The sequence below is a fragment of the Egretta garzetta genome, unplaced genomic scaffold, assembly GCF_000687185.1.
Source record: "Egretta garzetta isolate BGI_Z169 unplaced genomic scaffold, ASM68718v1 scaffold7, whole genome shotgun sequence".
In the NCBI taxonomy this organism is placed as follows: domain Eukaryota; kingdom Metazoa; phylum Chordata; class Aves; order Pelecaniformes; family Ardeidae; genus Egretta; species Egretta garzetta.
The window spans coordinates 3,330,135-3,353,596 of NW_009260350.1; the positions used below are offsets into that span (position 1 = coordinate 3,330,135).

At 53.7% G+C, this 23,462-nt stretch overlaps 1 protein-coding gene across 5 annotated transcripts in view; it reads right to left on the reverse strand.

Annotated features, from left to right (window-relative positions):
• Positions 1–5,517: 5,517 nt before the first annotated feature.
• The window catches only part of ZMAT5 (zinc finger matrin-type 5), a 19,904-nt gene continuing 1,959 nt past the window's right edge, over positions 5,518–23,462 (reverse strand). Inside the window, exons 1-7 of one of the 5 annotated variants that reach the window (XM_035898337.1) lie at positions 20,277–21,980; positions 18,593–18,705; positions 18,207–18,408; positions 16,415–16,477; positions 16,104–16,184; positions 9,401–9,512; positions 5,518–5,771 (exon numbers count right to left, since the gene is read on the reverse strand). In XM_035898337.1, the coding sequence (XP_035754230.1) occupies positions 5,642–5,771; positions 9,401–9,512; positions 16,104–16,184; positions 16,415–16,477; positions 18,207–18,333 (513 nt within the window). In that variant the 5' untranslated portion in view covers positions 18,334–18,408; positions 18,593–18,705; positions 20,277–21,980 and the 3' untranslated portion in view covers positions 5,518–5,641. The other 4 variants (XM_035898339.1, XM_035898338.1, XR_004842520.1 and 1 more) reach the window with 4 other exon arrangements.

Below are 23,462 nucleotides of genomic sequence, written 5' to 3' on the forward strand. Positions count from 1 at the left end.
AGCCTGTATGTAGCACCCACCTGGGCACCGGACTGGTTCGGGTTTGGGGCCGTTTCTCATTCTTTGGGGTTGTTTTGGGGGTGTTTTTTTTTTTTTTCTCTTTTCTTTTCTTTTCCTGGTTGGTTGTTGCCGATCTGAAATAAAACTGGGATTTCTGAAGTGCTCTGGGCTGCTGGGGCTCCTGGCGATGCGGGAGCAACGTGGGGGGCAGCAATGGGGACAGGCACGGGGTGATGGGTGCCGGGCGGGTGCAGAGCCATGGCAGCACCCATGGGTGCTACTGAGCCACTGCCAGTGCATGGCCGAGTCCTCCTGGCAAGAGGGGTGGGCAGTGGCTGGGGGGTCTGTGGCCCCCTCAGCATCCCAGGGGGCCTGTAGCATCCCCAAAACTGGGTCTGGAGGGGACCCCGCTCCTTCCCAGTGGCTCCCACCAGTGCTGGGAGGGGGGGGTTACACCCTCATGTCCCCTACCCTGGCCCAGCCATGGATCCTGCCACAGATCCTGCCCTTTCCCATGGATCGGTGCGAGCGCCAAGCGCTTTTATCCGCCTGCCTCGTCCCGTGCCCTGCTATTTTCTGTTGCCATTTGGCCAATGTTTTAAGGCTGTTTGCCTTATAAAGTGCCTCGACGGGGAGAACGCGCAGCTGCTATGCACCTTCCCAAAAGTGTTTCCACCTGGCTCAGCGGCAAATCTGGGGGAGCCAGGATCTGGGGGGTCACAGGGCCTCTGGGGGGGACCCCATCCCAGGGCCAGGCTGGGGACCCTGCCCCACGGCTGGCAGGAAGGGGAGCGCCCTTACTCCTTATTTACACCACGGTGGGGTCTGGCCCCACCTGTAATCCCCTGCGCTGAGTGACGCCATCCCGCTGGTGACAACACGGCCCTGCTCCTGCAAACCACCCTGGCGAACCCGGCTGCGTGTGCTCGGGGGGGCCCGCGCCTGCCTGACAGATCGCCCTCCCTGAGCCCCCAAAATGATGCATTTTTAATGACAAATAGATTAAAATAATAAATAAAAACAAGGGAAGCTCTCGGCGCCATGAGCAAATTGGACAAGCTGCTGCGCCCCCGCCGCAGGCGGTGCCGGGGGGGGGTTCCCATGGGGAATGGGGCTGGTGGGGACCATCCCTGGGGCATTGGGGCTGGGTGACCCCAGCCTCCAACTCCCTGCAGCCCTGTTTGACCCCCACGTGGGGAAAATGTGTTTCCTTGTGCCTGCCTGCGACCTCCCACCCTCCAGCCGGGCGTCCCCAGCACTGAGAGGGGGGGACACCCCGTTTTCGGGGATGCCAGGTGGAATCGGCTGCGTTTATTGATTTGGGTTTGGGGTGTTTTTGATCTCCTATAATTTATCAAACAAATTGAACTGAACATCCAAATGAGAAATGAAAATGGGAAGTGCTCCACGGCAATGAAATCATTTCGGCTGCCTCGCAAAGCGGGGGGAGGCTCCGCGCCCGTAATGAAATTTCATCCATCTCCCCGCAGAAAGTTTTGATTTTTTATGAACTGGCATTTCCAAAGGAAGCCACGTGGCCTTGGTGATGGGGGGGGTATATATACATATATTTTTTTTTAACCAGGTCTATTACAGACTCTGTGAATAAACATAAGGGGACCAAAAAGAAAAGAGGACAATTTAATTTGCTAGAAAATACAATAAGATAAAAGAAAAATTAGATAAAAGGAATAATGCGATCCCCCAAGCTCAGCTTTTCAAAGCTGCCAATTAATTTTAACGGGAATTGGGGGAATGGATTTCTTCAGGCAGGTTTGGAGATGGCAGCTCCCGATGCAGGAGCGGCTGGGCTGCAGGCGGGCAGCATGGGGGCCCGACCACGTTCCCCACGTGCTGGCCTCGCACGGCTCTGCCGCAGCCGGGGATGGCTCATTGCGGCTGCTGCAAGACAGCAATGTTCCTCGCTAATTTAATTAAATGCTTGCTAGGAAAGGGAAAAAAAATAATCTTACTATGCAAGCGCTGCAGTGGGATGAGGGGAGGTGCAGGGCTGCCGCGAGTGAGGGGAGGTGGGAGGGGGATGGACCCTGCGTGGGTGCCACCAGCAGTCTCTGCCGGACAGAGCAAAACACCGGTGCCAAGATTGCCATAGCACCGAGGAGCATTTTGGGATAGGACGGGCAGGAGCTGGTAAAGGTTGTTCTTCTCTCTGGCACCTCAAGCAGTCTGGGATGGTCTCAGACCCATCCCCGTCCCATCCCCATCCCTGTTCCCATCTTCATCTCCATCCCCATTCCCATCCTTCTCCCCATCCCTGTCCCCATCTTCATCTCCATCCCCATCCCTCTCCCCATCCCCATCCCATCCTCATCCCTGTCCCATCTTCATCTCCATCCCCATCCCAGACCCCATTCCCATTCTTATTTTCCATTCCAGTCCTGTCCCCATCCCTGTTCCCATCTCCGTCCTCATCACCCTTCCCATCCTGTCCCTGTCCTCATTCCCATTCCCGACCCCCCCTCCTCTCCCAGCAAGAGCTGCCAGAGGACACCGGGCAGAGCCCAGCGGGGCTGCGCCTTGGCAGCGGCCCAGGAGCTGCTCATTTCCCTAAAAGCTTCCCGATAAATTACTCCTGCTCTTGCTCTATAAAAGCCACTTTGGCTCGTGCTGTCACCCATGGGCCGCAGCTCCTCACCGCCCCCCCCGGGGCACCCAGGACCTGCCGAGGACACCGAGCCCCGTGGGGCCGTGCGCATCCCTGCAGCATCCTTTGGGAACAACCCCGCTGCCCCCCGGGGCTGCCTGGGAGCGAGGGATGGAGCTGAGAGCCTTGTCCTGCTCTGGCGTCTTCGCAGCGCTCTGCAAACAGCCTTTTCGCCAGGTTAGCGCACGCTGGCTGCGTCCCGTCCCCGGCAGTGATACATGCCATCGTTACATCGCCTGACACCACGCGGTAAAACATGCCTCCATAAAAGCCTGTAATTTACAGGCTCCAGCAAGTACCTGGGAGTTACATGGCTCCATGAACGCATGACACCCTGCAAGCGATGCCCAGCTCGGCCCCGACGGCTGGAGAGCACACAGGCTTTTGCAGGAAAACCCCATTTTAATTAACCCCCCCCTCTTGCTGGCCCCTCTCAGCCTCCCTGTGCAGGCTGGTGCTTGGCAGGGAACGCTCCCGCTCTCGGCTTTCAGGCTTTACTGGGGGTTTCTGCGCCACGAGCAGCTCGTGTCTTTGGGAGCGAGGAAGAGCGCAGAGGGGCTGCGGCTGCATTTGTGTTTTATGCTGTGATTTTCATTTATGGTTGGGTTTTGCAGTTCACCCAGGGAGCTGCCTGGTGCTCCAGCCTGCTCAGCCGGAGACGTGCTTTTCTACCAAATGTAAGCTGGGTCTGGGGAGCAGTTTCAGAGCTGGGAAGCTTCTGAGTGTTGGGTAAAGCAACACCTCCCGGAACAGCACTTCCATGGGTGCGCCCAAACACACCAGGACCGGAGCACACGGAGCAGGGAGGGGACCTGGGGGCTGATAGAAGCCCGTCTCCAAACACAGGTGAGGAACTGCAAAGTATTTTGATGGCTGATTGTGAAACAGCCGGCGCACGCTTCGCTGCCGTCCTCGAAACATCTGAGATGGGAAGGGTCGTTCTTTGATTTGCCTCTGTCAGCAGCGGTGGCGGCAGCCGTGGCCTCGTTAGGAAGGCGCCCGCGCGTGTGGCCTGGCTGCCCCTGCCAAGACTCAGACTTACGGCAAAGCCGTTTGTCACCCTTTGAAGTCAGCGGAGCAGTGGGGGCAATGGGCTGAGCCCCCCCACGCCAGCAGCCCCCGGGGCTCTCCCCCTGCGCCGCACTGGGGGCACGGGGATGCACAAGATCAAAGCAGGTTGGAGAGAGCAGCCAAAGCTGCTCCTGCGATGGCTGAGAGCAGAGCTCAGCAGCTCACGCCCCCTCTCTGGAGCATCCCACAGCTCCTTTGGGGTCTTCCTGCCCCCGCCTTTGGCCTCCTGTAGCTGTGCAACCTCTGCGCTCAGGGCAGGGGTCCCCTTCCTCCAGGGGACTCCAATTTTCCCCCAGATAGATGCCACATGGGTGCTCGGTTACCCACACGTGCCGGCTCCTGCAAGGGGAGGCAAGGATGGGCCTCGGGGCTGATGCCGCCTCCTGAGCCCAAGCCCCGGGCTCCTGCTCTCCAAAGACCAGCAAGCACAGGGCTCAGCAGAGCGTCCACAGCCACACCAGGAAGGATAAACACACCCTTAAGTTTGGCTTAAAGCTCAACCAGCCTCTGGCCAAGGCTGGTTTCCCCGCTGCAGCAGGGCTCACGCAGCTCCGCACCCAGCCATGCCACGGTCACTTCCAGCTCATGGATGGGCTAGGGCTGAGGGCTCCCGAGGACCACCTGCCTGCACGCCCTGAGGTGGCAGCTCTGCCCTGTCCCAGGCAGCTGAGTGCCGGCACGATCCGGGTGAGATTTGGCCAAAGGCAGCTGGCTCCTGCCCGCGCTCTTCATGAATCTGGACCTGCTGCCTCCACACATGGCCAAACCTGAAATGCACTGGCAGGGGTGCAGCCACCCTGGACAGATGCCGCTGCTGGAGAGCTGCTCTCCCGGGATGCTGCTGGCCGGGATCCCCCGCCTGCCCAGCAGCTCTGCAGTGAAGCCAAGCACCCACTTGTCTTCCCAAGGACGCCAAGCTGAGGACCTTGTTCATCCCCCCCTTTCCTGGTGAGGAGAGGCGACTCCGTAAAACTCACTGTGGCAGCCATGTGGTTGGGCTGGGCTTGGCCATACCAAAGCTGCACCCTAAAAGCACCCCTATAATCTTTTCCAGGGCAGCCCTTCCAGAGCAGTAAAGAGAAGCCAGAGGCAGGGTTGGTGGCCTTCCGCGGCCACTGCGCCTGGTCCTCGGCTACCAGTGCACCCCCACAGCAAGCAGGAGGGCCATGGCGTCCCTCCTCGCCCCTTCCCAGCTCAAGCCCCCAGCACACATGCCCACCCAGCCAGCTCCCGTAGCAGGGAGCGACCCATGGAGGTATTGGCCCCGCTGGCACTCACCATTTACTCAGTTTCCTGGAGAAGGAGAAACCTTAAGATGTTTTTTTCCTCCTTGCTTCTCAACCTTCAGCACAGTGGGAGCAGGAGCGTAGGGCTTACGGGAGCTCCCCAAGCTCTTCATTAGGAGCTCTGGCACCTGAACCGAAGCAGTTTTACACACTGAATTTAACAGAAGCAAACATAATCATAAACAATGGAGGAAATATTAAACATCAGTTTTAAAAGCTTGGCTACAGCTCCCTTCCCTGGCTCGGATCAGCCACATTGACCCCGGCCACAGAACTGGACTGAAAGCAGGCAGCGCAGGGCACAGGCAGCAGCGGTCCGAGGAGACGGATGCTGCCTGGGGAAATGGGGACTGTCTGCTCCAGACGACAGCCCCTCCGTGCGGAGCGGGAGCTCTGCTGAGCGCAGATCCCCATTCTGGTGGCAGGGAGACAACCACCCGACCAGCTCAACCCATGGGAGGCTGCCAGGTGACAAACACCACGACACAGGCAGGCTGCAACAGGGGGGAAGGCTTTTATTGATATCAAAGTGTATATAAATAATTCTGTCCCTTTCTTACAGCAGGCGAGGCAGCAGCAGTCCATCTCCAGCACCACCTCTGTAGGGGGTCCCTGTGCCTCAGCCCCACTGCAGGTGGGGGGGGACTGGCCACCCTCCGGGTGGGGGGGCCTGCAGCGACGGAGGCAGATCCTGCACTGGCGGCCAGCCCGGTGGATACTGGAAAGGTGCTGGTTTCTCAGGCAGAGCACTGGGGAGGTGGGGAGATGGAAGGGCAGAGGTGAGATGGGGCCGTCTCAGTTTGATAGCAAGGCCCTGAGCTTCCTGTGCCCCCTCTGCTAGCCCCCAAAAGAGGAGGGATCCAGCAGATGAGGGTTTTGGTCATCAACAAGCAGGTATATTCACCCACCCCCCGCCCCCCAATCCAACATCAGAACTGCTGCGGAACCAGCCCCCAGCCCCTTCAAGCAGTCAGTGCTCACTAACCTAGTGTACGCCACTGAAAAATAAGGTGGGAGCACTCAGGTAGGGGGTCTGCGGGGGGAGCATGGCTGCTGAAAGGAGAGGCCTTGTGCCGAGAGCACGGCTGGCCCTGTCCCCTCCCACCCCCAGCTGCTCTCGACTCTTCACACAGCTGAGTTTTGAGAAGAACGAACAAAATTAGCAGATGTTTCTTTCCAAGCAGCCTAAATCCCAAGCCAGCTGTGTACTTCCCAAAGGACAAGGACCCCTCGGAAATGGAGAAACTGCCAAAACGGTGGGGGTGTTTTCACAGAAGCACCCTTCAGCAGAGGGAACAGGCTTCCTCCTCCAACTCAGAGCCTGGGAAACACTTCTCTGTCTCTCTCTCTCATGTTTACTAGTTGAGGCCGCTTCAAACGCCACACCTGACCAAAGAAGTGCAAAAGCAAGAAGCATCGCTCCCTTGTCTCCAGCTGAAGAAAGCACTTGGCCAGGGCAGGTTTAAATTAATGGGAAACGTACCTTTTCCATTAATTCCTGAGTGCAGGAAACTCATCTGTTCTTTAGCACAAGCCCTGACAGCAACCTTCCAGCTTCTCAGGCCTCTACCTCTGATCCTGATGAATCTTTTTAATTGTTATGCCAGAAGAAATCTAATCAAACTCCTTTACATAATGCTCCAAAGAAGCAGCACCCTCCTCGCCCCCTGCAGGGCCGACGACGTGGTCAAAAGCCAGCTCCAGAAGTTGAGGGCTGTGTTTTCCAGGCAACTCACACAGAGCAAAGTCATTTGGTTGAACGCTTACCACCTTGATGGGGATTCTTCAGAGCCGAGGATGGGACAAGACTGCTAGGACACAGACCAAGCCCCTCCCGGGCAGGAATGTTTTTTGTTACATCCAGGCACTGTCACTCACGCCGGCAGGGGAGCCCCAGCAACAGCAGGACAAGGCCTGCTGCAAGGTGGAACAGCACAGCTCTCGATGAATGAGCTGTTCTGTGAGCAGCAGAACTAATCAATAGCAAGGATGCTGTCTGGGTACTCAGTTCCCTGGGGCCACTTAAAATACAAGTGCTATCAGAGGCTTACCTAAAGCTGGAGCATTTGGAATGGCTGTCCCATGGGGGTTCTCTGGTGTCCAGTATGGGTCAAGAACATTTCCTTTTTGAAGTAATTAATGGTATCCCTCTCCTCTATCCACTTCCACGTTCGTGAAACCTGTAGTATCTCAGTAACTTTGAGGCCTCAGACCCCTTTCTGATGGAAATCAGCAAGCGGGCTCTACGGCGGCTATGGCAGAAGCACACACTCACATGCACCGATGCGCTGCGATTCCTTTGGAAAGCAGGTTAAAAATCAATCACACCCTGGCAGAGCTCCGCTGCTAAGAGAACTACACTGACTCCACCCCAGCTCTCCAGAAAGCAATGGCACAGTGTGACTTTGAAAACACGTGTCGGGTTGGAGGCCTCCAAATGAAGATTGTGCCCTCGAGCTGGGAGAGTGGTTGCGCAGAGGATGGGTGGAAGGCCGCGTGGCAACTCTGCATCCATGGGGCTAAGCTAGGTGACAATCAGAAATGCTGCTCAAGTTACTGCCTTTAAGCAAGCACTACCTTTCAGCCAAGGCAGTACCTGACCACATGGCCACTTCTAGTCCAGCATGGCGTTTTCTTGTCACCGCAGTGTACTCTGAGACCATGCAAGGCAGTAGCTCCACTTGTGACTGCCTGCCAGCTACCCTGCTAGAAAGCCCCCGGCAAGGCAGAAACAAACTCAGCTACGCTCACAGGCTGAGGCTTAACACAGCGACAGCTTCCCACCACGCTCTGGGAGAGTGTGCTTCCAAGAACTCTTCCATCCCAGCTTGAATCCTTCTTGCTCAGCGCTGCCGGAGAAGACAGGGGTGGAGCTGGGTCTCCAGCATCTCCTTCTGGAGATGACTGCCCTTGAGAGCACTTTCGCTACTGTTTTGTGCAGACTAATGGTCTGTACTGACATCAGCAGCCAGGCAAGGCAGCCCCTAGGCAGATTATCATCCGAACCCACAAATTCCCCAAAGCAGCATTAGACCCTGCCAGAGATTCTGCCACATTTCAGGGACCTTGAAGACTGAAGGGGGGAGAGCGAGCTCCTTGTCCTTAAAAGCATTTTCAGGAGCAATGCAGACTCCCTAGACACCAGGAGCATGGGGACCTGCCGAAAACAGGCCCTCTTCCCTGGCAATGCAAAACAACTTCTCTGGCAGACAAAGCAAAACACAGTTGCTCGGAAGGACAACGCTGGGGCTGGAGAGCACAAGGGGAGAAGAGAAATGATAGGGACAGGCATCGGCAAGGCCAGATAGAGGAAGAGAAGCTTTGAATAGTTGGTGTGTAGCTTCTGAGGGTGGTTTCTGAGCCTGCAGGGGCAGAGAGGCTGGGTAGAAAGCAACAACCCTGGAAATCCCAGGACTTGTGCACCTTTGGAGGCAGCAGGGACCAAGTAGTTCTGAAGGTCTGGAAATTCTTCTGGGTATAACGACGGCTGTCTCTGTAAGAGATGATCTACCCCAAGATCAAGGGATTCTACAGGCAGGACAAGCAAAATGGGGCAAGTGAAGCGTACGGGGGGGTAGGAAGGTTATGGCTGTCAGTGAGCACCACTGCAAGGCTAAGGGCAGCCAAGCTGATGGATGGACCGAACGGAAAGCAACGAGCCCAGACAAGCACCAGAAGGAAGATCCTGCCCAGACCAAACATAGGGAGGACAGGAGCAAATAGAAAAAGAACAAAAGAGAGATTTGGCACCTGCCCAAATGTCATCCAATTAAGCCTGCGGCACAGTCAGGTGAGCAAGGAAACAGCAGGCACCGGCAGGCGCCCGAATCCGAATGAATGCCACGAGGAGGAGCTAATTCCACCCTCTCACTGGCAGGGACAGAACACTGGCAGAGATGTGCAGACTGGGCAGGCAGAGGATGGGGAAAACTGTCAACAGATGAGACCAGGCTCCTGCTGCCGAACTCCGAGCATTAATAACTCATCGCCACAGCGGCACTGTCCTTCCAGGCACATCTGCGCACTCTGCAGAGAGCGCAGGAGTACCCCTCTGCTTGCCTTCCCCAGGGAATCAGCCACAGGCAGTGAGGCCTGGCTTGTCCCCCCCCCCAGGCACATGGGGAGACACGTGCACACATCTTGGACATGGGCATGCAAGACAGGATCCATATGTGTGTCTGTCATGTGTGCTAAGGGCAGGCGTGCAGCGCTGGCAAGCAGAGTGTTAAATGGTAGCTCAGGGGGTCCTGCTGAGCCAGGACCTCTGATCGCCTGCACCTTCTCCTCTCACATTCACACCCCTCTTGTGGGATCCCCCCTCTGTCCGGGCCAGAAGCAGCCGCCAGCCCTCACACGGATGCTCCCCAGCCACCGGTACCTGTTACTCTGAGCTGTGCTCAGTCTCTTTGCTCTCTTCTCCAGCCAGTCCTCAATGGTGCCAGGCGGGACATCTGCTCCCTCCTGCCGCAGCTCCTTCGATCTCTGTTCCCCTGGTTGAGAGAGAGAGGGCTATCAGACGCTCACGCTGCAGTCCTTTCACTCCATTAAACCCGCTGCTCATTACCCTGCATAGGTTCTTATGGTGGCAAGTTTGCAATTTGCCTGTGGCGGCCCCTCCTCCTCCTCCTCCACCTGCCATCTGATGCTTGGCCTCCTCACTGGTGACAGCTCCAGCCAGACAGAGCCGGGAACAAGAACCAAGCCAGTGAGCACGGCGGCAGTTTGGGCACTTAACTGAGGGGAGTCTGACATCTCCCCCTGGGGTAGGTCGTCCTCATCCTCGCCTGAAACAGCCTCTGCTGGCCCTGAGCCCTGAGCCATTTCCAAAGACGTGTCCCTCCAACTGGCAGGAGGGACTTTGCCACCTCTGCCCAGTTAGGTGGGAGTGACAGGGACGTCTGTCCGGATCGATGTAGACTTGGCAGGCCGCGAGAGTCTGAAAGGTTCAGAGTGCATGTACAACTGGGAGACGGGATTTCAGAGATGCTGTCAGGTCTGCTTAAGGCACAGGCTGCGTGATGCATCCCCAGCCCCTGCAGAGACAGGGCGGGAGGCTGTCGCCCAGCCCTGCTCAGCCTAGGTGCAAAGTCAGAGCAGAGCACGGCAGAGGGAGGAGAATGAGTTCCTGCATTTTCTCATGCAAGTTAGGAATGAGCAAGGAAACCAGTGGGAAGTCTCTGCTGTCTACCAAGAGACAGGGCAGCCTGAGGTCCTTTCCAGCTTTTCATCATGCTGGGGGCGTTGCATGGGGCAGATGCCTGCAGGCACCCTGTCCTGCAGCACTGTCCTCTCTGGGCAGAAGGGCAGAGCCAGTGGGACAGCCCAGCACTCACCAGTCCCTCTCACTGGGCAGAGATCTGCAGCTGCCCAGTTAGCAAGGCTCCCCGGCCACCCCTTGGCACCATTAACAAAGCAGGAAGGGATGCTAGCAGAGAACAGGGTCTAGCACAAGTCCTTGACACAAACGACACAGTCACACTCCTGCCAGCACGTCAGGCAGAGCGGGCTGAGGAGACGCTCAGAGCTGTTAGATCTCCAGCCTAGTGGAAAGTTCCCACCTAGCAGAAAAGGGAATGTGATACTTTGAAAAACAAACACTGCTATTAACAAAAAGGAAGCCGAGGCAGCTGTATGTCATTCCCCTTCACCCTGCTCCTCAAACCCTCCTGGACAAGCACTCTGGGGGAACCCTGATCCCATTTAGAGATCAACCTGCCAGCGGTGCCACCCTGGCGGCAGCCACCTGCAGCCGTGCCCACCAGGAGCCTCCTCCACACCTACATGCCATATGTCACAGGTTTAAGGAAAATATTATACGTTTCCAGACAGGGTGTGAAATTAATATTGCTTGGGCAGAGTGAAGGATCACTTCATCCTAGTGGTGGCAACCAATTATTCATCTGCCTGTTGAATATTAATAAGGATGGCAGAAATGTGCTACACAATGAGCAGCCGGAGATGGATAATTTGTCATCCAGCCTTTTCATCTGCTGCTGCTGGGAGGGGTGACGATGTACTCACTGCCACCACAAAGACAGCCTGCTGTGGTCCTGATGTCGAGGTGCTGCTCTGCAACCCGGCAATAAGGATATGGTTGGAGACAGGACTGTTCGAGTCTTCTACGGTTGTTCCCAAGAAGTAAAGCCCCAGCAGAGCTATTTGGGGTCAACCCAACAGCCTGGCCCAGTGATGACACTGGGGAGGAAAGAAGCTCAGTCTGCTGAGCTGGGCACTGCTCAGACTCAGGATATGTGAATTCAGCTCCCAGCTTAGAGTTTTCCAGCAATGTTGGCCACAGCCACTTTCACTTTATTTCCCTTTGTTCCAGGTTTCTCCACCTAGCGAGCACCTGGGCCCCTCCCACCCTGGCAAGGGGACAAGCAGTGGTTGTGAGAGGTTTTGATGAGGCAGGGAGGAAAATCACAGAGAGAAACCTCTCCCATCTCTATCTACCACCAAAATTTCCTTTCCATCCTACTCCAAGCCCCAACACAGAACATACCAAAACCTCTCTGTTTAGAGCAGGGAGCCCCAAGGCCACTGCCCCAAAGTGCCACACCAGGAACTGGTGGGAGCCTATAGACTCAAGCAGCCAAAACTCACTGTCTCATCCAGAAAAGCTCACTGGCTTCAGTGGAACGGCTCCAGACTCATGCTGGCCTAAATGAGGCCTCAGGTGTCCAGATCAGAGACACATCCTGCTGGCTCCCTGTTCACGCAGCTCCATAAGTTACTGCTCCAAAGGACTCCAACCCTCAGGCTGAGAAATAAGGCAGCAGGTACGGGCAACTCTCTGGCTCTGTCCACCTCGACACATGCTCATCAGAAAGGCAAATCTTTCTTCTCATCATCCTCTGAAGCACACAGGTCCCATCTAGGGACCACCAAAACCACCATGAGATTGGAAACACCCCCTGAATGCCAACAGGTATTCCAAGATGTAACTCTGAAACACAGTTACCGGCCTTTACTCCTTATACATGGTCACGCAGCCAGCCAGACTGCAGTGGCAAGGCCGGTGTGAAGGTGCTTCCTCCGCTCCTTCTCACTGGGGTGTTTGCTTCAAAGTCTAATTACAGCCAATTAAAAGAGCATCTGTGGTCACAAAGTGTCTCTCTAATGATGCCAGAGTGGGAGCCCAGATTTATCTTCTCTCCCCACGCAACTTTTACCATGAATTTTCTTCCTGAATGAGGCACCACCACATGTGAGACACAACCACCAGTACCAAGCAGGTCACCCAGCAAAGAGATTTACATGTAATCCTTCAGCTCCCTCCCTGGGCCAGAAGATGTGGCAGCCCAAACTCCTCCAGAGCCCACGAACATCAGCAGACTGCGGCTGCGAGGTGAGGCTGATGAGGCCCTGCAATATGAGCAGCTTAAGAAGTCACCGCCCTGCAGCCAAGAAGCGGTGGCCAAATGTAAGAGCGCTCCTTCTCCTGCTCATTGCTAAGTTAAACCGGTTGACTACAGCCACCCCAGCAGGGTCACTCATTCTTTCAATCACACGGGTATATCGCAAACACTTACCCAACCATGCCCTCACTCTCCCCTCGCAGCTCGGGTGAGCTGGAGCTCACCAAAGAGGCCGCGCTGTATTAATATTCCCAGCAGAAGTGACACAGCTTAGCGGGGAGCCAATAACTTTAAGCAAGACAACGGCAATTTGACAGTGACTTTTCCTGACATGACTGTACTTAAAATGACAGCCTGGAAGTGTCTTGCTGATGAATGATGCAGTAGATGCAGAAGGCTAATGCTTTGATGTGGTAACAGCTGGGAATATGCCTCCCTCCCTGCTGAAGGTGGAAACTGTTGCTTCTTCACGACTATATTCTACGGGGTGCAGAAATGCTGAAGCCAAACTAGGACACACTCTAAGCTGATATAGAACAGCGAATGATCCAGAAATTTTCCTACTTAACTCACAAGACTAATGCAAACAACAGGGTGAATACCCTGCATTAAAAAGGCCAAATGTTAAGAATAATGCAACGTTTCTTTTGGGTGTAATAAAAACGCATTGTTAGCAAGGGGAGCTGACTGACACAGAACTACCGACACCAAACACTTAACGGGGATTCAGGAGCAGGTTCAATATTTTTAAGACAAAGAAAGTGCCAGCATGGTTTAGTAGTGTTAAAAAAAGTCAGAAGAGGCTTTGCTGAGGTTTAGGATGCAAGCCCACCCCTGAACATGGGTTAGTGGGCTACACCACTTCACCACAGGATTTCTTTGCACCTTTTTCTGAAGCATCTGCCCCTGGACAAGGGGAGACATGGGTTCAAGGCAGTCTGACAGCTCCTCTGCTTCTACGCCCATGCACCAGAGCGGAGGAAAGCGGAGTTAAGCAGCACTGTGGATGCACCAAGAGACTGTCCACTTTTACCCCACCAGAAGCAGAGCGTGGTCATCTCCTGCACGCTCACACAAGCCTCTGCACAAAACGGTGAGAGGGCTCTGGAGCTTCTGGAACCTTTCAGCTTATCTCAAATTCCCGACCACCCCAGGCTGCAAGCCTGTCAAAATCTCCCAGACGCTGCAGGTTCAGACAAGAAATCTCTGAGGACGCTGACAATTCAGCGAGAGGCAGCCTGATCCAGACCACGGCTTTAACCTGTACTGCAGCACCTTGCTGGCCGTGGCCTGTGATGCCTCGCAGCACAGAAACACCGAGAGTAGGCGCTAACGCATACAGGGACATTACCAGCAGAGGTGCCTGACGGCCACGCTGCCAGGATCAGGTGTCCTGTGTGAGTAATGCAACCTTCAGTCCAAGCTGCCATCGCACAAGCTTGCCTTTAACTCTGCCCTAAGCCTCACCATCCGAGACACTGACGCTTTAGTAGCCTGAGGAGTGGTGAAATGTCCCCATGACACACTGGACGGTGGCTCGGCCTCTGCAGCTATTCCTTCCATCCAGTCTACTGTGTCATGGGCTGCACCTCTTCTCCACCAAGTCCTGCTGGGCTCTTCCCTCCATCGAATCCCTCCGAGCTCTCTGCAGGCTCAACCGATCAGATGTAGAGGTCTGTGTGATGCTCAGCCTGCTCACTCGGCTCACACAGGATTTCCACGGAGCAATACCACGAGAGAGGTGAAGGGGATTTAACTCTACAACCAGCCATTCATGCCAGAGCAGCACAGCCAAGGGCAAGACACCCTGCTGTCCCCTGGCCATCGCTCCCTGAAGTTTAATTGTTTAATTAATGTTTGACTTAGTAATACAAATGCAAGGTTTCCAAGTAATCTCCCAGGAATCAGCTCTCTCACTAGCCAATTCTCCACTTACACCTGACCCATTTGACAGAAGTCAATATTCAATAACAAGCGTAATTGGCAAAGAAACCTGCCCAAGCACAGAGGAGCTTGCCAGCCTTCCCTTGCAGCTGCGCTCTGCTCCAAAGACCTTTCACTTCCCCTGCAATAAACAGCCTTCAATGACTGGAAACACTACAGGTTCCTGCAAATAGGCTGACATCCCGTGCCACCTCTTGGGAGCCCAGCTCTTAAACCCCACAGCAAAGAAGGGTCGGGGAGAGGCTCTGGGCTAGCAGCAGGCAAGAGGAGCGTGACTGCCAGCCCGGCACTGCTGCTCCGAGAAGGGCTGGCTGGAGCGCTCTGTCTCCCACGCAGCCCAACGAGATGGGTTTTATTGACTGCCAGCGTTGTTCAGCAATTGATTCACGGAGTTGCCTCGGGGACTCGCAGACTGACTCAGCAACAGTGAGGACTGGAATAGCTCTGTAGTGCCTGCCTTCCTCCTGCTCCCCCAGGTTCACCAAAGCCCTGCCTCCTCAAATTCGATCCCTCGGAAGGTCAGGAAAGAGTCTCTACCCCAGGCACACCCCAAATCTCATATGTATGTATGCATGCACACATACACATTTTCAACACTTAAGCCTGTTTTTCAGATTATTGGCAAAACAACAGTTGGCTTCAGCTAGCAGGGTGGGCACAAGATCTGCTCAGAAGTTGGGCTGCATTGCCAGTGGGTTGAGGGAGCGATCCTTCCTCTCTGCTCTGCACTGGTGAGGCCATAGCTGGGTGCTGTGTCCAGTGCTGGGCTCCCCAGTACCACAAAGACAGGGACGTACTGGAGGGAGTCCAACAAAGGCAAGATACAACAGGCACAAGCCAAATACAGGAATTTCTATTTAAATATTAAAAAAAACCCCAACATCTTTATTACAAATGTGGTCAAACACTGCAACAGAGGTTGTAGTGCATCCAGCCTTGGGGATATTCAAAACACAACTGGACGTGGTCCTGAGCAGCCTGCTCTAGTTCACCCTGCTTTGAGCAAGGTAGGGTTGGCACTGGATGATCTCCAGTGGAGAGCTCAACCATTCCATAAGTTCTCACCAACACCTCACTCACATTTTCTCTCACCACCAAAGTAATGAATCCTATACAGAAAACAGAGCTGTCACCACGTTCAGGGCAGGGAGGTGGTGCTCCCAGAATGAAAAAGTTCAAAAGTGCTCTGGAGACTCACAGAAGGGGAACAGCTGCCTTTCATCCTCTGCCCAAACTTCAGTTTCAGCCAAAGCCATGTGAGCAGAGGCCATTTCTAGGTCCAGGACCCCATGGACAACCCAACAGACAGCAGGCTAGCTCTTTCCACGAGTGGAAGCAGCAGCTCCCAGGTAATAGTAGAGAGGTGGGAGGAAATCAAAACCATAAATTTAAGCGGAAGTGATGTACCAGTGCCCTCTGCTGCTGACAGTTTTTATTCCCTGACTGAACAAAACCCCGAGGGCTCAGAAAGTGCACTCTATGCTTCAGACGCTTGCTGCTAAGTAGTAACAGCACTGCTCAACTCTAGGTTTGTGTCTGTGCCAGCAGATCAAGAGCAGAAAGCATATGAAAAACTGCAGCACTTACAGCCATGCTACAGGCTCATGTAGCACTGAGAGGCAGGCGGGAGGGATCCATGCTCGGCTTGCTGCATACAGGCAACACAGGACCGCAGGCTCTCGCTGAACAACCCCTCATGTGCTCCTTTGCAGCCCATGCTCCCTGCAGCAACTCCCCCTCCTCAGAGACCCCTGGACATTTTCTTGTTCGAGGACTCACCTTGAACCTGGGCACTCAGCTTCTCCAGGTCCTGCTCTGTCATGTGGGAAAATCTGCAGTTGGACCCAAAATCACACTGTCCTGTAACAAAAGCCACAGAGCTCCATGAGAGCTGCATAGACAAGGTCCTCCCTCGTGCATGTGCATGCAAGCCCAAGATCCGTTACACCTGTATGCCGGACACACAGGCCCAAGCCCTTCGCTCCCTCTAGAACAAACACACATACCAGGGCTCTCCAGATCAGCCTTAGGCTGGCTCGCAAAGGAGCTGCCGGAGCTCAAGCAGTTATTTCTACCTCAGAAGAACTCACCTGTTTGCAGAAACTTCCGACAAGGTTTCTTGGTTTGCTCCTCTTGCAGGATAGCGGCAGCATCTAGGGGAGACAAAGGACAAAACAGGGTAAAGATCTCTTGGACAGCAATGCCCTGTCATATCGTGGTCCCAAATAGGTCAGTTGCCTAGTGGGAAGCCATTTTACATGACAACCATGAATTTAAGCAACAGACAAATTGACAGTTAACAGTCCCTTTTTGTACCCCTGACTTCAGCTTTTCACTGGCTTGCAAATATCACCTCCTTTGCTTTCTGCTTCATGCTTTCTCCCCATGTCAGTAGGGGAAAAGAAGCATGACAGAAAAGCAAGGACCCTGCAGCCCTTCTGTGCAGCAGAGAAAGACCAGGCAGACTCACAGAGCCCTCAGAAAAGCTCTGTGCAAGGCCTCACCGAACCCTGTGCCAAGTCTCCAGTGGACACCACTGAAATACTCCTGCACCTCCCAGAGATGTCCTGGAGAAAGTGAGCCCCAAAGACACAGCAGCTCTAACAGACTGCAGGAGAACTTGCACTGGCTGATGCCAGGCCACAGCATCTGGAGACAAGAGATGAACCCCCTAATCATGGATGGGATGAGGAATTTTATCAATCAGAGGGAAATCAAGGGTTGCAGCCTGGTGAGAAGGTAATCTGCCTCACCATCACTAACCCAGCTAGAACTGTGCTGGGCTGTGATCCTCCACACTTGTGAGCCCTTCCAACATCCACATATGGTTAAGCAGAGAGCAGAGCCACACAGAGCTCCGCAGGGTATTCCTCCCCTAGCTAGCCAGGAGACAAACACAGCCTGCAACTCCTGATCCTGAGGAACCAGAAGGAAGCAGAGGAACATACAGGCAATGGTTTCACCATCCGTTGAACCTGAGCTAAGTCTTTCCTACTGCCAAAACACACAGTCCTGCCCTCAGGACCCTGGACACACATTCCCACTTGTATTCCTTAGGCTGGTACTAAAACACATGGCGAGCCAGGTCAGAGTGCTGAGCTGGGTGAGGAGAGTCCTGTTAAACAGGCAGAGGACACAGGGCTTTCCTCCAGCACGTCCTGACACAGCCTTCAGCCCCAAAACTCCAGTCCCTCCTCTGCCAAAACTCCAGTGCATCTAGCTCTCTTCCTCTGCTCCCCGCTTTGGCTAAGATAGGTTTGAGCATACCGTGCTTCGAGCTGCTTCCTGAACCCTCTCACCCTTCTGGGATCCCTAGTCAAGCAGTCGCATCCTCAGCCTCTCCCACAGCCACACTCAGAGCCAACATCTCCATCCAGTGCAGAGAATTGGGGCCAGCTTCCTGCCCATTCACACACCACGTGTGTTCAGCCTGCCTTCCAGCCCACTTTCGCCATCCGCACACATACCCACACATATTCCTTGCTCCTCGCACATCAGAGATCAACTCTGGTTTGCAGAAGGCCCCTAACTCACCTTCAGAAACTATAACTTGCTTTGTTCTCTCAGGTCTCCTGTCCCAGAGCTGCCTGTGATGCCAAGAGAGCTTTATCTGAAACTCCTGTTCTCAGAAACAACCTCCCTATCTCTTCCACCTCATTTTAAGTCCCAGCTGACATCTACCGTTTCCCCTTCACACATCCAAACACATGAGGGTTTTGCCTCTGAGACTGCTTCACAGCAACAGTATCAAGTCCACAATTTACTGGCACAATCTGAATATAAATCACCAGTGCTGATTTATTTTATCTATTCACCACAACCACCTCATCCATCACCTCCCCAGTCCCAGGAAGGGAGTGGCAGACAGTTGCTAGTACCCACCTCGGAATAAGTCGTACCAGACTCTCTTAGCCCTGAGATGCTGCACTCCATTGAGGTGCTTCTTCCTGTTGTGAAGGTTGTCCTGAAAGGACCTGTCGCAGTAGTCACAGAAGTATCTTTTCCCCATCTCTCTTCTGGCAGAGCAGCATCAGTGCGGCCTGGGAACCATCAGACAGATCCTCGGCGCCCAGCCATGCCTGCCCTGGGGACAGAGGATCCAAGATTTACAGCGCCTGCTTCCAAAGGAGAAGAGCTCAAATCATTTAGTGTTGGCAGACAGAGAAAGAGGCGAGACCCAATAGTATATATTCTTGTCCATCAGAGACTGGTAAGGCAGCATCTGCTGCATGTATATGGGAGAACAGGCTCGGATCTGCATTTCCTACCTCCATTACCCAAAGCAATGACGCCTCTGCTGAAAGAATTCTTCCCTGAGTGTGCTGGAGTTCAGATCACACAAAGCAGAGACCCCAGAGAGCCAACAGCTCACAGCCACCACCTGCACCAGGAAAGGTGCAGCAGAAACCATCCAACATGCAAGTAGGAGAGGCTAGAGGTCCATGCCACAGCCTCCACCTGGGGTCCCAGGACTTTAACCCTGGACTGCAGACAACCTCCACAAGCTGCCATGCAAGAGGAAGGAAATTCCCCCTGTGTCCATCTCTACAAGGTAAGGAAGAAACTCAGCAACTCCTCAAAGATGAAGAACAAAGCTGATCTCACGCATAGTGCAAGTGGGAAGCTGCATTACAAACACTAAAGGACATAACGCTTTGTTCAGTTCACCTAGCCACCTATTTACTCCTGTACATCAAGGACCGCTCTCCTCATCCTCCCCAGACTTCGGCAGCAAGATGCATCCGCTTCACTGAGTACAGCACTTGCCATGTCTAAGATCACAACAGCCTTACAGCCAGGAGGAAAGAACCTCCAATTCCACGGCCACTGAAAACGACCTGGAGATGCCCAGTCCTTCTCTCACAGGGGAGAGGTGTTTATCACACAGGTATTTGTAGGGGGGGAGCCTCTGCTGTGGCGTATCGAGGAGTAACAGGAGAGAATTTGGGTGCTCTCATCTGTGCTTGGCCTGGAGCAGCCCAGACCCTGGCAGGGCAGCTGGGGTTTCTGATTAAGTGCAGCCCTGTCCCCATCGGCTGTCCTTGCTGGAGGTGCAACAGATACCCTGAAGGAGCTCTAAGTTTTCTCCCAAGTGATATAAAGGTACCTGATAAACGCCAAAGATGGATGGACTGGAAGATAAACTCCAAAAGCAATTCTCCAGTTTTTGACATCTTGACAGCCAAATGCGTTTAAAAAATGGCACAGAGACCAGCGCAAGAAATAAAGATCTTATAAATAAAACAGGGTCAAAATCAATCACAGCCTCCCTAACAGTTCCTCAGAATCAGCGGGAAAAAGCAGCAGCAACAGGCAATCCCTCAGAGGCGAGCATGCAGAGCTAAGGCAGCTCTGCCAAGCCCTCCTGCCAGCCATCCATCCTGGCACCTCATGAGCAACTGCGCCAACCTCCCTTCCTTCCCCCGCTCCCGAGAATCGCCGCTTCAAAAAATCACATCCCTGGAAATGTCTCAGGCCTCACACCACATGTTAAAACACAGTTTCCTCCATCTGCACCCAGCTGCTTTCAAAGGAAAGATGTCCCCATTTTTTGGAATTGGCTTGCAAACCTTCATGCTGAAGGTAAAATGTTCAGAGACTCAACTGAACTTGAAATCTCTTTGGTTTAAGGTCCTTTCCATGTTCTCCGGGTGAAATACCTTGTTGGGAGGTGGTGCTGATCAGGCAACCATCTCTCCCCGATGCCACTGCCAACTGCTTCACCTGCAGACACAATCAGACCTGGCTCCTGCCTGGAAGGTGTAATCCAGCTCTGCAGGGCTCGAGGTCTGAAATCGTCCTAATTCCAGCCCAAGAAACCAAAACTTAGTGCTGCTTAATGAGCATTAAGCCACAATTTCCCCCCATCCTCTACTAGATCATCCCAGAGTTTTGCAGCCAGCTTTGCTGCACTGTGGTGGGGCTGCTGGAATCCAGAGGGAATGCTCTTACCCTCAGTGTCTGGCCCGCTGGCAGGCTCTGCTGTGGCTTTTAAGTATTGAAAAATCCCCCTTCCGCATCTTATGCCATGGTCTCCCAAAGTTTCTGGTAACATAAAAGCTTCCTGCTTCAGCTGCTGGCTCCTGCATTCCACCTCTGCAGAAGCGGCTGCTGTGAACGGGGAAAACAAATGAGATTCTGCAGTGGTCCCACACAAGTTTCCACAGATCTCACTGGGAATTCTGCCTGCAGAAGCCCAGCAGCAGCCAGCCTTTGAAATCGTATTTCAAACTTTTCCTTTCATCACCCTGATGGCAATAATTGCAGAAGCTCATTCCCCCTCCTTCCCCAACAACGAGGGCAAAAAGCTCCTACAGATTTCAGGCAGCCAGATCCCACACCCTAGAGGTGCTGGCTCCCAAATTCTCCCAGCAATTCCCATTACAGGGGATGAATGGAATAAAAAAAAGCAATTAGAGGAGCATCTGATTCTCCCAGAGATCGCCCCCTCCAAAGATTACACTGAACACTTATTTCCATCTTTTTAAGAATTCAATTGCATGGATTATCTTGGCTGGATTCTGACAACTCTCTGCAGTATCGGTGTCCACAGCTCTTGGCGCTGAACTAGTACATAGGCATAAAAGCTGCTTCTGAGCAGCACTGGCTAACCTATTTCCATTTTCCCAAATGGCTCAAACAGTAAACAAAGAGCATTATTCAGTTGAAAACAGAGATGTTTTCTAATTAAATCCATCTTAGCCATTATGAAATAAAGTAAATGTAGCTGCTTTATAAAGAGCTGCTTCAGCTTAGCCATTTCCTCTTAACATTTCTAGACCCTAATTTGCAATTGAATTCAGGCGAACAGACCCCTGGACCCACACAGGCAGCCGTAAACGATTTCCGACAGGCTTTGTACCAGCTTAAAAGTCTTTCTGTGTAAATCCAAATACAAAAAAAAAACAACCCAAAACCAGGGCTTTGTCTTGTATGTCAATGCTTAAAAGTATTAACAAAAAAATCCTCGGCTGTAAGCCTCTTGGAGCAATGTTTTAGAAGAGAGAGCATGTTCTAAGACACCTAGCAGGTGTTTCGCTCATCTCGCTGAGGTGCTTGGTAAAACTCCAGGCAAGATCTCATGTGCACCATCCTACATTTTCCCTTCTCAAATCACTGCCAAAACACTCCACATTGCGCTCTACTAGCAACAGACTTTATTCAGGACTCTCCGGGGGTTCTTTCACTGATTTCCCCGAGATGTGGACAGAGGAAAGAAGGTGACCCAGAAATGGGCATGCAGCAGACTTGTTTTCGTCTGGGTGTAACTGCTTTTCTCCACGCCGAACCCTGAGAAATGCTGCTGGGCCTTGACCTCAATTTCCTGCTTGCTTATAGACCCGGCTTGGGGCCATTTCAGCCACTTTGGGTATCCAGACAGATGTGAAGTTAATTAAATCCAAGTGTCAAGCTTATGATACTCAGCTGCCAATTTAAACGTGCTCGTGTCTCCGCAGGAACGCGCAAAATGCCAGCTGAGTCTGCCAGCACCTTTGCAATGACAGAGGGACAGCTTCTGATTTCTATTGTGCCCGGTGTAAATCCAGAGCCACTGTCTTGATTCGGGATTAACGTCACCCTGACTGTTACACAAAGCCGGCCTAGTGGTAGCAGTTTATAGGCTACTGGGGAGATTTGTCTGAGAGGCAATCCCTAGCAGTTAACTTTGAAAAACAGTAATTGAGTCATATAATCATTTAGGTTGGAAAAGCCCTTTAAGATCATCAAGCCCAACCATTCCCCTAACCCTGCCATCCCACCACTAAACCCTGGCCCTAAGCACCACGTCAGCCCAGCTTTTAAATCCCCCCAGGGGTGGGGACTCCTCCCCTGGGCAGCCCCTTCCAGCGCCTGACAGCCCTTGCGGGGAAGGAATTTTTCCCAATGTTCAACCTCACCCTGCCCTGGCACAACTTGAGGCCCTTTCCCCTCATCCCATTGCCCCTTCCCTGGGAGCAGGGCCCAACCCCCCCTGGCTCCCTCCTCCTGTCAGGCAGTTGTATGGAGCGATGAGGGCTCCCCTCAGCCTCCTCTTCTCCAGGCTGAACACCCCCAGCTCCCCCAGACGCTCCCCATCAGCCTTGGGCTCCAGACCCCTCACCAGCTTGTCAATGGGCCAGCCTAAGGGGTAACATTATATACAGGGAACATTCCAGGCCCCTTCCAGCACCAGCAGTGGTTTTGCCCCTCCCCAGAAATCACACAGTAGCTACACGCAGGGAACCAAACATAAATAAATAAAGAGAAATGACTATGCAGCCAGACTACCCACTCTTCCTGAGCGGTGGAGACAAATGAAATGACAGAGCGAGCGTCACTTGAAGATCTGTTCTGAAATTTAATGTAGATGCTCGTTTAACAACAATCCTGCTGGCGGGATGACTTCAATTTTAAGATTCCCCCACCTCAGCTTGTCTGTCCTCCCTTTCCAAACCCCAAACCACCTCACTTCCCCACCAGTGCTGGAGCCACCCTGGGGCCCCTCTGCCCTCACTGAGGTGAAACAGAAAGAAAAACATGAAGAGAATAAGACAAACGAGGATGCTGCCACTTCAGCCCTGCCACATGGGGCCATGTCACGCTCCTCCTGAGGCCTCCAGAGCCACTGTCTGAGCATCCTCTCTGTCCTCTTTTGGGAGCCATAGCATCCATCTCCCGCTCATGCTACACTGATGGCACTTACCACCCTCTGCAGCTGGCCCAAAGAAGAAGAACACCCCCCCCAACCACCCCTGCCTCCTCAGCGGGGTTGGCAGAGGAGGACACGAACACAAACCCCTCTTTCTTCTCCTTTCCACCATAGCAGGGGGTGTCTCCTGCCTCTAGCAAGGCCTGCAGCCCCACAGCCGGTGTTAGGCCCGTCCTGCAGCCGGGGAGGGGCTCACCCCACACCCCTCGTTTTTGCTGTAGCTGAAATAAGGGCTTCAGCCGGTCGGCCTGCGCTAACTGTGCTGATTTCACCTCAAAAAAACCCAAACAAACCAGAAAATAAAGACTCGGGTTGCCCAGCGGAAGCCGCTGATGAGAACGGGTGCCAGGAGAGGACGGTGCTTCGATCCGCAGCCCGGGCAGGGCCCTCAAGCCGCCTCCCCTCAAACCGGGCCCAACCCCCCGCCCGGCGGCACTCACCTCCCGCCG